We start from the raw sequence: 15,269 nt of genomic DNA on the forward strand, positions 1-15,269 counted from the left end.
CTTAATGAAATCTGCACTCTTTTAACTAATAGCACCGGGCGACCTTTGACAACTAGGCAATGAATACATTTTCATGTACCCCTGAAGCCCCCCTGCCCCCGCCCCGTTGGCAAACTTCATTGCCTCGCAGTGTTTTGGTGATAACCAAGACGCAGGATAGTGAGTCAAATAGGCCAGAAAATGAAACATTCACATCCTCCGATCCTGATCGCGTTGTTTAGTTTGTAAGCACTACTTTTATTAATGAGTTTCGCATTATTAAAGCACCACGGTGTGCATGTGTGGCGACACTTCACCCATGAGGTACGTGCCAAGCAATTGTTGACACAATCCACACTGCGTCTTTTTCAATATATTTATTATGAAGTGCAGAACTTTCCAAGGGATTTTGCACACTACATACATTCACCCCAAAAATAAAACGTGTAGGTAAAAAAGAAATTGCCATTTACAACGTCAATAGCTCTAACTCACAAATGCGAGACCTATTTGCATTGCAAATGTTTGTTTTTTGTTAGGCACGGGGAGATTAAGGGATTTGCACAGAATCACAGGATGTTCAGCGTCATTACCGAGACTTGAACCCAGGTCGCCAGTCATTACCGAGACTTGAACCCAGGTCGCCAGGTCCGAGGTCGAGTGCCCTAGCCGTTAGGCCAACTCCTCTCCCTTTGTTATGGGTGGCACCTTTGATCGACTGGAAAAAGGACTTGAGCTTCTACGATTAAAAAACTGATGATCGGCCCATATGTTGGTCAGCCCACAATAAATAAATGAGTTAAACTGGACTAAGTTCAGCGACCACATCAGCTAATGATTCCCAAAGATGGTCTATACATCCATAATCAATGGTTTGAACAGGAGACGAGAAGCAATTATATGAAAATGATCTCCTGTGGAATAAGGTTGCATGGTTCATTTTGTTGTACCAAGGTTTACCTGAACACAATTGCTAAACCCACACACCTACACACTGGCTGGCAAAGATCACTCTAAATTGTTAGGAACTCGAGGGTCACACAAAAGGTGAAGGTTCTTATTAAATATCAGATTCTTCCATACAGCATTGTGATAGTTCCCCAGAACTAGCTCATAAGTGTCCTGTATATGGTGAATGAATGAGCGCTTATTCAGAACCAAGCCCTAGAATGGAGTGTTTTTCCTGCATGAAATGGTACATGAAAGTAATTATTAGACACTGTGGACAAGATGGCGGAGAGATGGAGTGTTTCTTCGTTTGTAAGTAAATTGTAGTTATTCAGCACCCATTTACACAGGGCTAAGTCCTATTGCCCATACACGTAACATAATTAGGGAAGTAAGACATCCCAGTAAATATGTTTTTCTATATTTGGTGTGTGTGGCACGGAACCATTATCCACAGTTTATAACAGGCATGATTCAACCATCTTCCGTGGATCTGTTCTACCCAAAGTACAAAGACATTGTAATATCATGGAGTGCCTCAAAATGTAGAGTCTAGATTTAGAATATGTGTAGCCTCTATAACCATGTGCCCATGTGTTAATTTGTCAAGACTACATGGTTTTAATCAGTCTTTACCTTTTTCACATAGGCAATGTTTTGCAGCCTGGAGCGGGAGCCCTTGTAGCACGAGTTGCACAGTTCCTAGGGTAAATAGCTTTATTTTCTTTAAGCTGTAATTTGACTATGCGATATTCTTGTGATAAATTGTTAGAATGAGTGTGTCTGATGGAGGTCTGACGCAGCTTAGCTAAACCCGAACTAACCAAGAAAAATTAGGTGACTTGGAGAACCAAGCTCTGCTTCTAGATTTTACGTAGGAAATAAAGTTAATAAAGCACAAAATATTGGCGCTCGATTTCCCTTCTGTCTCTGCTTCTTCAAAAAAAAAAATCAAAGAAGCTTCTGTACGGTAGAATACTTTTATGTGTTGAGTATCGAGAGAAATTCGATGTATAGTTTTGCAATTTCTACTCCTTAACAGACATAATAGACATGGGTGTTAAAATTTCAAAGCTATTAGTGCTTCTCATCTGGTCTCCATACATTTAGGATGGTACCAGTACTTACCAGCAGTACAAGGAAACCAGTCACTGCAAATTATATGAACCCTCCACTTTTTCCCTTTTAGCAGAAAGCTTCCTCTCTTCCCTCCCTTTCCCTCTCTTATTACCCCCAATAGGTTCAGCACTAGTGTTATCGCCTACCAAAATGTTCTGCAATGCCCATACGGGAGGAGGCGCCATCACACGCTGTACAGTGTGATAGCCAACCAAAATGTTCTCTTAGTGAAATAGCCGGGAAGGAAGCTAAGCACACAAAGGAGGGACATTTAAACAAATACGCCAATGAAAATCCAGCATTTCAGAATGCCATAGTTAACAACCAGTGGCAATCAGTGGGTGTGCCAAAAGCCACAGAAGAGATACAATAGTTCTTGCAGACAGCCCAAGTACTGTTGAGGCTCAACCTAAAAATTGAATCTAATGTCTAACCACAAGGCAATTAAGGAACACAGGCTACGGTCAATAGAATCTTTGGCTAAAATGAATCCTATTTTGGAAAAAAGTTACTAAGAAAAACCTTGATGTTAATCCCTTCGTTGCGTCAGACGGCCGGGTGCAGGCACCAGGGGAATTCCTTTCCCCTCCCAACAGCTTCCCCAGCTCCCGAGGCTTTTTCTTTGGTTTCCCTGAAATGACAATCAGCGCTCATGTCGCGCTCACGTCATTTCAGTGAAACCGAAACTGAAATGAGCCTTGAGGCTCATTTCAGTTTCACTTTCTACGTGCTCAGGGGGCTATCTCAGCCCCCGAGCACGTAGAAAGACGGTAGAGGTATCATTGGAAAGGGGAGAATCTCCCCTTTCCAATGGTACCCCTCCCTAGTGGATCCCTGCTTGGGGATCAGGGAGGGAGGAGTGGCTCCTTGGGCAAACAAATTTGCTACCCCCATAATTTTTGGGGTAAATTCAGTCTTTCTGCACTGGACGCCAGGGTTTTTTTTACGATAAATTTAGGGGTGGGGCTGCCCAAGATGGGCATGCCAATGCCCCCATCCCTCCCCCCCCACAAAATTCCAGTCTCTCTGCCGCCCTGGGGGGCAGAAAGCACCCCTGACACCAGGGATTATTTTTTTATAGGCCCGGGGTGGGGACTGCCCAGAATGGGCATGCAAATGCCCCCACCCTACCCCCAAAGAAAACAAAATACTTGCTGCCCCTCCAGGAGGAAGATGGGGGCAATAGCCCCAGATCTGCGCCCGGGGGGCAGAAAGCCCCCTAAGCACCAGGGATTTTTTTATATAGGTAGGGGTGGGGGCTGCCTAAAATGGGCATATCAATGCCACCCCCTCAAAAAAATGATGCAGTCTGTCTGCACCCCCCTAAGAGGCAGATGCGGCAATAGCCCCTTATCTGCCTCCCCAGGGGGGGACAGAAAGCCCACTAGCCACCAGGGATTGTATTTTTCCAAAGTTCGGGCGGGGGCTGCCCAGAATGGGTAGGCCAATGCTCCCACCCCCCAAAAAAAATGCCACAGACTTTCTGCCCCCCCCCCAGGAGGCAGATGGGGCAGTAGCCCCTGATCTCCCTCCCGGGGGCCAGAATGTCCACTAGGAGCCAGCGATTATGTGAGGTTTGCAGGGGATTCTGGGTAGGAAAATGTTGACAGATCCGCGCAAGCCATACCTTGATGGACTCCCCCGGTTGTCAAGTTTTCAGAAATGGGTGGGTTTGGTAGTTTCAAAAGATGGCTGCCGAGCCCGGGGCCAAAAACCCAGGTGACTCCCCTTGCAAAAACAGTTTGTTTTGTGATAGGTCATTTTGATGTCTCCTCAATGTGTTTTTGGCCCTTGCCTGTGGCGGGTACTTGACCCACCCACTCGAGTGAGGTACCATTTTTATCGGGAGACCAGGGGGAATGCTCGGTGGAAGGAAATTTGTGGGTTCACGCAGATTCCAGAACTTTCCCACACAGAAATTTGAGAAAAAGTGCTTTTTCAGCGAAATTTCAGGTTTGCAGGGTTGTCTGGGTAAGAAAACATTGGGACACCCGCGTAAGCCATACGTCGCTGGACTCCCCTGGGTGTCTAGTTTTCAGAAATGTGTGGGTTTGGTAGGCTTACTAAGATGGCCGCTGAGCCCGGGGCCAAAAACCTAGGTGACTCCCCTTGCAAAACCAGGATGTTTTGTGATAGGTGATTTTGATGTCTCCGCACCACGTTTTGGGCCCTTGCCTGTCCCGGGTACTTGACCCACCCACGTGTGTGAGGTACCATTTTTATCAGGAGACCTGGGGGAATGCTGGGTGGTAGGAAATTTGTAGATCCACGCAGATTCCAGACCTTTCCCACACAGAAATTTGAGTAAAAAGTGATTTTTTCAGCTTGATTTGAGGTTTGCAGGGGATTCTGGATAGGAAAACTTTGGGGGACCCACGCAAGCCAAACCTCGCTGGACTCCCAGAGGTGTCTAGTTTTCAGAAATGTGTGGGTTTGGTAGGTTTCCCAAGATGGCTGCCGAGTCCTGGGCCAAAAACCCTGGTGACCCCCCTTGCAAAACCAGGTTGTTTTGTGATAGGTCATTTTGAACTCTCCTCAATACGTTTTGGGCCCTTGCCTGTCGGGGGTACTTGATCCACCCATGCAAGTGAGGTACCATTTTTATCGGGAGACCTAGAGGAACGCTGGGTGGTAGGAAATTTGTGGATCCAAGCAGATTCCAGAACTTTCCTACACAGAAATTTGAGAAAAAAGTGATTTTTTTCAGCTATATTTGAGGTTTGCAGGGGATTCTGGGGAGGAAAACGTTGGGGAACCAATGCAAGCTATACCTCGCTGGACTCCCCAGGGTGTCTTGTTTTAAAAAATGTATAGGTTTGCTAGGTTTCCCTAGGTGCCGGCAGAGCTAGGGTTCAAAATCTACAGCTAGGCACTTTGCAAAAAAAGGGTCAGTTTTCACTGACAAAATGTGGTGTGTCCACGTTGTGTTTTGGGCCGTTTGCTGTCGCGGGCACTAGGCCTACCCACACAAGTGAGGTACCAGTTTTCTCTGAATACTTTGGGGAATACAGGGTGGGTGGAACTTTGTGGATCCACGCAGATTCCAGAACACTCAACCACAGAAATATGAGGAAAATGTTTTTTTTGAGAAAGTTTGAGGTTTGCAAGGTTTTCTGGGTAACAGAATCTGGTGAGAGCCAGACAAGTTACCTCATCCTGGATTTTCCTGGGTGTCTAGTTTTAAAAAATGTATAGGTTTGCTAGGGTTCCCTAGGTGTCGGCAGAGCTAGGGTTCAAAATCTACAGCTAGGCACTTTGCAAATAAAGGGTCAGTTTTCACTGTGAAAATGTGGTGTGTCCACATTGCATTTTGGGCCATTTCCTGTTGTGGCCACTAGGCCTACCCACACAAGTGAGGTATCATTTTTCTCGGACAACTTTGGGGAATGCGGGGTGGGTGGAATTTTGTGGATCAACAGAGATTCCAGAACTTCCCACCACAAAAATGTGAGGAAAATGTGTTTTGTTTTACAAAGTTTGAAGTTTGCAAGGGATTCTGGGAAACAGAACCTTGTGAGAGCCAGTCAAGTCACCCCATCCTGGATTCCCCTGGGTGTCTGGTTTTCAAAAATGTATAGGTTTGCTAAGTTTCCCTAGGTGTCAGCAGAGCTAGGGTTCAAAATCTACAGCTAGGCACTTTGCAAAAAAAGGGTCCGTTTTCACTGTAAAACTAAAGTGTGTCCACGTTGTGTTTTGGGCCGTTTCCTGTCGCGGGCCCTAGGCCTACCCACACTAGTCAGGTACCATTTTTATCGGGAGACTTAGGGTAACACAGAATTGTAGAGCAACTGTTATTACCTATTGACTTTCGATGCATTTCTCCCTTCCAAATGAAAGACAATGTGTAAAAAAGTAGTCATTTTGAAAAATGTCCTATAATTCTCATGCTAGTATGGGAACTCACAATTTCGGAAATGTGCAAATAGCTACTGTTTCTAAACTCTATATTTTGTTCCAATTTCAGAAATACATAGGTGTCTTTCATCCTAATTTTTCACTGTATATATTTTCCCAAATTAATTGCTATATACCCGGTACATAATAAAAAACCATTGCAAGACGCTGCTCAGTTATTGGCTCTGGGTTCGTCGGGTTCTTGGTGAACCTACAAGTCCTATATATCCCCACAACCAGAAAGGTCCAGCATATCTAACAGTATATTGCTGTCAAACATCTGTCATAATTAGAAGAAGTTACAGGTGAAAACATTGGCACAAATGGCTGTTTTTTTCAACTCATTTTTGATTTTTCCTATTTTCAACTGTTCTATAAAGAAACCTTGAAGGATCTACACAAATGGCTCCTTGATGAATTCAGAATTATGTCTACTTTTATCAAATGTATAGCTTTCCAGGATTCATTATTGCTTTCATACCCATTTCTACCATTAACTGGAAGAAGGTTGAAAGCACAAAAAATAGCAAAAATAGTATATGTCCTAGTCAAATGCCAAAACTGTGTAATTTTTTGTTTGTTTTCCTGACAAAAGTCTGTCAGTCCCTGAACACTGGGAAAATGGTAATTTCAGTCCCACAAACCCTTTGTTGATACCATTTACAGCACTTTTTCCCCATTTTTTCCCCCCAAAAACAAAATTTATCTGTATTTTGGCTAATTTCTGGGTCCCCTCCAGGGGAATCCACAAACCCTGGGTTCTTTTAGAATCCCCATGATGTTGGAAGAAAAGGACAAAAATTTGGCATGGATATCTTATGTGGTCAAAAAGTTACAGGGGCCTAAGCGCAAATTACCCCAAATAGCCAAAAAAAGGCTTAGCACAGGGGCGGGAAAAGGCCTAGCAGCGAAGGGGTTAAACAAGATAATTACCTAACTTCTTAGATGAAATATAAACTCATAGAACTGGTGTATTAAATCCTATTCTTCATTACATCAATAATACATTGATTCAAATTTACAAAGTGCATTAAAAAGAAAGTACTTGAGACCAGAGGCGGCCCCTCCATGTGAGTGGAGGAGCGTCGCTCCACTTGCTTTCTCTCAGTGAAAGAAGCAGTAACATAAAATGATATACCATTTTCTGTTACGGCTTCTCGCACGGCGAGAAAGCAGAAAGGTTTGGTTGGGGACGGGCGGTCCTGCAACAGGGCAGGGGAGGAGTGGCTAGCCCAATGTTGCGGGCTCTGACTGTTTGGTCGGCCCTCATGGGTTTAGGTAAATAATATCCTGAACTTAATAAAAGAATAAATCTGTTGTGAATAATTTCAGCTTAGGCAAACACTGTTATGCAATTTTAGAAAGTTGCCATTTTCTTGTCCCAACAATTTGTGCGTTCTGCCAGTGTCCTGGCTCACATGACTGTGAATGTCTCTGCTGCTGGGGTTTGTGTACTACTTCCCAACAGTAACACAAAGGTGATTTAGATGTTGACAGGATGGGCCATCCTGGCAGGATGACTGAGGAGGGGCTGTACTCATCCCTACTCATTCTTCAAAGAGCTTTGCCTCCTGCACACACAAAGGCATCTGACACCAGACCTGCCTGCAGTTTGTCAGCCCCAGACAGTTTGGCACCTTGACAGGGAAGGGGAAGAAGTTTCCAGAACCTGATGTGGGTGTAGGACAGGGAGTTCTCCCACACAAAGGCTAGTACTGGGTATACATATTGGTCCTTCAGAGCCACTCATCAGAACACTTCTGGACCTGTGGAAGATACAGAAAAAGGACTATCCTGCTGCCAGAGGACTGTCCTGCTGCTTGAAGCACTGCTTTGCTGTCTAAGAAGAAAGATTGGACCTGCTTGCATTCATCCAAGACTAACCAGAGTGACTCCAAGGGTAGGTTGGCTGACCTCTGGTGTGAGCGACAGGGACACAACAAGCTTTGAGGACCCCCTTTCAACTTTAGCTGACCTGCTGCAACTGGACCTGCCTGAGCCCCGCTGGGCTGGTGGAAGGAGTCCCTGATCCCCATAAGTGGCTCCCAGTGATCCAGCGGTGTACCAACAACAGATACTCTACTACCATATACTCACCTGGGCCCATCAAACACACAATTGAGTAAAAACCGCTGGGTATCGAGTTTTATGAGTTTCACAACTGTTTAGGATTAGTTCAAATACTTTTAATTTCCTCAACTAACCCTTCACAGATCAAAAAGTTATTTCCTCTGGTCGATGGACCATTAGTTGAACTAGTTGATGGTGAAAAAGACATGAAAACTAACTTAAAATACTACTTTAAAATTTGAAATAACCACAGATTCCTTTACCTTTTAAATACGTTTCTCTAAATCTTAAGCATGTGAACCACTTCAAAGGAACAAGACATTCACCTTTTCACTCATTGGAAAGAAAATTCAATCACATAAACATCATATATTCATCACGAATTTCAAGCAATGATCAATACATAGAAAGGGAGAGGACAGAGAGAGAAGATCATTCAAATAACGAGAAAAACTTTACCAAAAATGGTGTGAAAACCAACCCCCTGGCCAAAGGGCAGGTGAGGGTTCCCTGAGATAGGTTGAGGAAACAAAGGGGCATATCAGCAACAACCGGCAATAATTAACGCTAAGCGCACTTAGCGCTAGGATAATTATCGCCGGCTAGCGTGGATTTTTATCGCTGAGATAGCGTGCTCTCAGCAACGCTTATCTCGAAAGCGATAAAAATCCTCACGCTAACTGCCTAATGTCAGATTATCGCTGGAAACCCAGCGATAATCTCACGCAATGTGGTGTTAGCTTGTTGATAGGGGCCCACAAACTTAGCCATGATATCCACCTTCCATAGGATATCATGGCTAAGTCAGTCCTGAAGCAGGCATAAGGAAAGTAGCGATAACAGGGGTTATCGCTACTTTTCTTGCTGCTATGCTTCATAGCGTGGGGCTTGATGTTAGGAGAAATGTCGCTTAGCGACATTTCTCCTGTCATGTCAGGTCAGGAACGCCCACTTTGCATCTCATTAGAGATGCAAAGCTGGGTGTTAGGAATTCCTACGCTAAAACGCAAGTTTTCCCGCGTTAGCATGAGCTTGCTAATTAGGCAATAAAATTATCGTCGCTTTTCGGCCAAAAACGCCCACAAAAGCAGCGATAATTTTATCGCCTTGCCTTGCTGATATGCCCCAAAGTCTTTAGGGACAGGAATCAGGACAGGATGGTTACCTCTCTAATACTGACACTTGCGCCGCACCCCTCTCTGACACTCTCTTCCTCCTCGAGATTCTTCCTTGAGTCTTCTTCCCACTCAATTAGATTGGGAAAGTAAATTCTGCTTCAGATTCTGTATTTGATTCTCCATCAGCATCTCACAGCATCAGCTTCCCCCGCTACACCGATAGCATCTCCCCTCAACAGCATTCAGCGAATCTTCATCTTCTCTAACTAAGTTACCTCAATTATACCTTTTATTTGGGATTGTTCCACCCATTAATGTTTCAATATCATAAAAATACGAACTATGATTGACCAGACAAGGGGAGGATGATCATCACACGATGCTTACATATCACGTTTTCAATTTGCCCATTGTTAATAAAACCATCCCCTTAATTCTTTATTCAAACTTTATTTTCTCACCCGCATTCACATTTTATCTGCAACAAATGTATTTATTGGATCATGTGGACTTATTCATTCAGGTTCTCCGTTGCCGGTTCCCAGGCTTAGGCAGGCTGTGTCCTTGTCCTCTTCTTGACTCACACGTCATTCTCCTGGGCTGACTTTCAATAGGCATGCGCGGATGAACAATTCAATCACGTGTCTTAACTCACTTCTGTCATATTCGAGAGGCCCAAATGTGCACTAATAAAAAAGTCAGAAAGACAGATGTTACTTTCAGGAATAAATGGTTTCAATGTATACCACCCACCTCTACTCTATTCCCTTTTACTTATTAATACTTTCCCCGCATTAGCATTAGTATAAGAGTCTGCTTTCTTTCCAGCAAAGCAGATGCCATGCACGCGAGCCATATTAGTGCCTTCTGCTCATGCACAAGCATTTCCCTCCAAGCACTACAACGTCATACTACGTAGATGCAGTTGACGCATGCGCAGTAAAGAATCCCCGTTTAGAGCATTTTAGTCTTTTATTCATTCGGTTATCGTTAGTAAACACATATGCAAGCTTTGTTAACCCTTGTTTTATGTGGTGCGCATTAGTATTAGACAAAACAAACTTAATAACTGGTTAGCAAGTTAAAAGGAGCAGATTGCATCCGAGCAAGTCTCTTTTCTACGAGTCCTTGCTCCATCAATAGGTCAGAGTGTATTTCTCCTGAAATAAAAGTGAAAATCCTGAAGTTTGGGCTCCTTGCGACCATTTGTGCCAAGATTCTGCCGCTCCGATGATGAGAGTTAGCGAGAAGTACCAGTGAGACCTGCTCTTCATGCCGAAAACGTGTGTCCATGGCTACCAGCAATGCAAGATCTGCACTTTAAGTCACAGCAATGACCGCACGAAAAAAACGCCAATGCAAAGGTTCACCAACCGCAGTCAGTGACGGTCGACCGGCTCTTCATGCTACAGCGATGACGTACTGTGACACCCAACCTGGCCTTTGTGCTAAAGCTACGTCCATCCATGACATTCAACCTCCTGCAAAGGTAACTTTTCAGATGCACTAACCTGGTCTTGTATCCGAACCTCTATCCATCATGGTTGGCATAAAACTTGTGACTTTCCCCCAGTCTAGAGCAACCAGATGACAGTGAGTTGTGCTTTGTGCTTTTAGGCCCTATTTCAACTAAAAACTTAAAATTTGCTACTTTCTGGTTCTACAGTTTGTACTTTTGCTGTTCTTGTATCATTTGATTTATTAAATTTTACTGTTTCTAAAATGGTTTGGGATTTTTCTTGTGTTCTGTTTTCACTTTATTACTGTTTGTGTGCTGCATAAATACTTCACGCATAGCCTCTAAGTTAAGCCTGACTGTTTTTGTGCCACACTACCAGAGGGTTAAGGACAGGTTAATTTAGTGAATTTTGTGGTTCCCCCTGACAAGGATTGCGGTTGTTGCCTGAGTGGGGCTTTCGCCGCCCTCAACTAACAACTCAACTTCTTACATGCAATTTTTCGAGATTGCAGGTAGGTATTTGACGCTGTAACTAACGGCATGCTACACATCATAATTTTACTAAATGGGAGTGCCCATAAATATATGTACTGGTGTATAATACAGTTATTGTCTGTTGTCATTTCAAATGATAACTTCAAGTAATCTTTCATCTCCAGACTCTTTTGACATTCCAGTATCACTTAGGATTCAACTTGTCTAAACCATAGTCTAGATCAGGGTTTCTCATAGTACGGCCCGCGGGCCGCTGGCAGCCCGCCCGGCCTTCATTGGCGGCCCGCGGACCTTGATCGATGACAGTACACTTCCTTGGAGGGAGTAAGCAGGGAAGATGGCCGCAGGAGCAAACGTTGTGAATACGCTTTAATACGTATTCACAACGTTTCCTCCTGCGGCCATCGTCTCTGCTTACTCACTGCTTGCATCTGATTGGCCTGCCTGCCTCTGATGTCACACGAAGCTCAGGCCCTTTAAAAGTCAGCTGTAACTAGCGCTAGTTACAGCTGACTTTTAAAGGACCTTTTGGTGAGCTTCCTGTGTCCCTCTTCACGACGTCCATCCTGCCCGCAGCCCCGGAGAACCTTCACAGCAGCGCCTGCACAGGCATGTTTATTTTCTTTAATCGTTTGTGCGCGAGACCTGGGATACGAACGTGCTTTTTAATATAGCGAAGCCATGCGACCAGGAACATTTGTCATGTATATTTTCCTACATTTAGTCCATATGGCTCCTGCGCGCAGCCTCCCCAAGTCCCTATAGCTGTGAGCGCATGCCCCGGTGACGGCCTCTAAGCCTCCGAGTCTTCCCTCTCTTTCGGTCTTGCTCCTCAGTTAGGGAAAACCAAGACTTCAGGAAACAGGTATTACCTTCTCTTTCCTCCTTTCCTCCCCTGTGAAATGGATCCAAAAAAGAAAACATATTTGCTGGAAACGTCTTTTTCTGACACCAGTGCAGCCTCGGGGTGGAGAGGAATAAAACATTCCAAATGTCAAAAATAAATAACTAATTAAAGCAAGACAGTGGTTTCAAGGTGGCCAGATTGATTTATTTACACCTAAACACATTAGCGCCACGTTACAGTGTTTGCCAGTGAAGTGATACTTGTGTTTTCTCCCCTCTTTGAACAACATTGTTTTCCCTGTGTGGAAAAGTGCACCTTGCCTGGAGGTACTGAATGGGAATTGGAATTGGAAAACGAAATGTATACGGCGTCTGTGTGTTTACGAATGTGGTATTTTTAAGCCATACCACCTATGTTTTGAAAGGATATAGCAATGGGCACTGAAACGGGTCCTTTCCGGGCCCTGTATTCATGGCCTTACCTTTTCATGCGAAAGCACTCACTGCTTACATTTCACACGCTATACTTAATCTTGCATTCCCTATGAGTGTTTGCGTTTTCTAGGCTGTAAAATTTTTTTAGGCAGCATATTGTTCTTGTCAAGTGCGTAATTAGAATTGAGTCACATCCAGGTGTTTATAGCGGGTCAGTGCACTGCAAGTTTTTCTAAGTGGGGCAGTATGGTGATCAGTGGGGGAGAGGATGTGGTGCTATGGTCAGAGCTGCTGAAGTGGAACTGGTGAATCAGGTTCAGCCATCCTGACCAGGCTCCCAGACCACTCTCCTGAGGGAGCACATTCCCGTGCTAGACCTAAGAAGGCGCCGCAAAATCTTAAAAGCCCTGGTGTCTTAGCACCAGCAGGTGGACCCTAGCGGTGGTATGTGTTGATTAACCCTGAAGGCCTGTCCACCATTATGTTTGCCTTTGTACTTGCTGTTTTACTTTCACTAAATGCGTTCAAATAAAAATGTATTATCAAAATGTGCTCTTTGTAGTTGCATCTGATTGTGAAATACAGCATTGTCTAATGTTTTGAAAGTTTTTTTTTACTCTAGCTCCGCCCCCCACTGATCCCGCCCCCACAGACTCCACCCCTATCAGTGCGGCCCTCGGCCATTAACCACACTGTAATTTTGGCCCCCGACAGAAAGTTTGTGAGTACCCCTGGTCTAGATGATGTCTAATCTAATGACTGATTCTTTGAGGCAGGTCTTTCCACATGCTTTCCCATAAACCCCTTTGTTGTAAATTTTGTTCAGGGGATTCAGCACAAAGTAGAAAGAGGAACAATCGGAACAATTTACTAAAATACCTGAAACCTGAGATGGGGGTGGATTGCAGACCAGAAGGGTGAATTCACTTAAAGACTCCAATTTAATTCAAGGTCCTTTTAATGACTTTTCCCTGGTTTGTACTTGGCTAATGTTTGTGAAAGGGATGTCCAGGCTTGCTTGATTTAGTGGCTGACTGACAGTTGTTTTTTGTATTTTAGTGGCTTTCCAGAGTCTGTTCCTGTGTATTGTGTTAACAGGCAGTGTTCCTCAGGTTTGCAAGCTGTCATCAATATAGCCGGTAAGAACACTATTCTGCCTAGCCCTGATGCAGTTATTTTGCATCTTGCTGAATCAGTGCCCCATCCATTCTCCTAAAACAAGCACTAGCAAAACCGATAGGTTGCTCATTTTTGCTGCCAATGCATACCTATTGGCTTTACCAATACTTTTCACTGATGCTGCTCAACATTAGCAAAAAGAACAGTTTTTTTGCAGCTGTTTTACTGCATTAGGAACAGATGCACAAGTATGCGTCATGACGATGGGGTGGCCACACTTGATGTATGCATGCACCCACCCCCATGCATGCCCGTATACTGTCTGACACGGCCTCAGTTTTGTTAAGTTTTGTATTTACTGTTCAAAGATCGAAAAATGCAAAATTGCATTCTGTAAAAGGAGCAGCCTGGCAGCAAATTGCAGCTGCAGGGTTTACAAAAAAATCGAGATGCGAGGGCTGGTGGAGCAACGGAGGAGCAGGTGGGTTGGCATGGGGAGAAGCAACAGGGAGTAGGAAAACAACAGAGGACCCTGAGGCAGGGGACTGATAAAAAAGACTAAAAAGCAAAAAAACAAAAGACGAAAACGTCATGAAGGCAAGCAATGGACAGGCTGTAGAGGGATGGAGGCAGCAACAGGGACTGTGCGCAGATTGCTGTATTTTAGGGGTAAGGTACACATGTGGGAGAGAGCAAGAAATCACATGTATTCTCATGGAGTGCTGAAATCAAAATTAAGTAGGAGTACTATGAAACTGAGCAGTGGAAGGATACAAGCTATCCATTGAAAAGGATGAGAAAGAAGCTATGCTACAGGGGAGGGAGTAACACAAGACGAGGAAGGGAAGCATTAAAGTAGGAAGCAAATAAGATTGACAAGAAAGCCGACAACTCATGAGCAGTGGGCTGGCTCAAAGCCCAAGTATTATTATTGTCAACTATAGGTCTTCGACAGCGGCCAACTAAAAGCTATCTTTAGACGAGAAAAATTAAGGGGCATATCAGCAAGGCGAGGTGATAAAATTATTGCCGCTTTTGCGGCTGTTTTCGCCTAATTAGCAAGCTCAAGCTAACGCGTGAAAACTTGCGTTAGCATAGGAATTCCTAACGCCCAGCTTTGCATCTCTAATGAGATGCAAAGTGGGCGTTCCTGGCCTGACATGACAGGAGAAATGTCGCTAAGCGACATTTCTCCTATCATCAAGCCCCACGCTATGAAGCATAGCGGCAAGAAAAGTAGCGATAACCCCTGTTATCGCTACTTTCCTTACGCCTGCTTCAGGACTGACTTAGCCATAATATCCTATAGAGGGTGGATATCATGGCTAAGTTTGTGAGTCCCTATCATCAAGCTAACGCCACATTGCGTGAGATTATCTCTGGGTTTCCAGCGATAATCTCATGTTAGGCAGTTAGCGTGAGGATTTTTATCGCTTTTGAGATAAGCGTTGCTGATAGCACGCTATCTCAGCGATAAAAATCCACGCTAGCCGGTGATAATTATCCTCGCGCTAAGTGCGCTTAGCGATAATTATCGCCGGTTGTTGCTGATATGCGCCTAAGTGTCAGAAAATGCATCGTTAATATTGATGCCTGGAAATTCCCATTGGTTTTAGAGCTTGTCTTTAACTGGATTTAGGCACAGCTTATGTGTGTGGCTCTCAGATTTACCTAAAAATGTGACAGGTATCAGAGACAGACAGAGGCTCGGCCAGAGCGCACATGGTAGCTATTGTGATGTGATAAATCGAGTCCTTGCCCAATCCCAAATTCTGGTTTTACGGTTG

The 15,269-nt window shown here is 44.3% G+C and overlaps 1 protein-coding gene across 1 annotated transcript in view; it reads left to right on the top strand.

Annotated features, from left to right (window-relative positions):
* LOC146796345 (3-ketoacyl-CoA thiolase B, peroxisomal-like) overlaps positions 1 to 15,269 on the top strand; it is a 153,497-nt gene that overhangs the window by 74,634 nt on the left and 63,594 nt on the right. Inside the window, exons 3-4 of the mRNA XM_085630202.1 lie at positions 1,577 to 1,634; positions 13,423 to 13,502. Coding sequence (XP_085486328.1) covers positions 1,577 to 1,634; positions 13,423 to 13,502 — 138 coding nt within the window. The remainder of the gene's footprint in view (positions 1 to 1,576; positions 1,635 to 13,422; positions 13,503 to 15,269) is intronic.

The sequence above is a fragment of the Triturus cristatus genome, chromosome 10, assembly GCF_964204655.1.
Source record: "Triturus cristatus chromosome 10, aTriCri1.1, whole genome shotgun sequence".
In the NCBI taxonomy this organism is placed as follows: domain Eukaryota; kingdom Metazoa; phylum Chordata; class Amphibia; order Caudata; family Salamandridae; genus Triturus; species Triturus cristatus.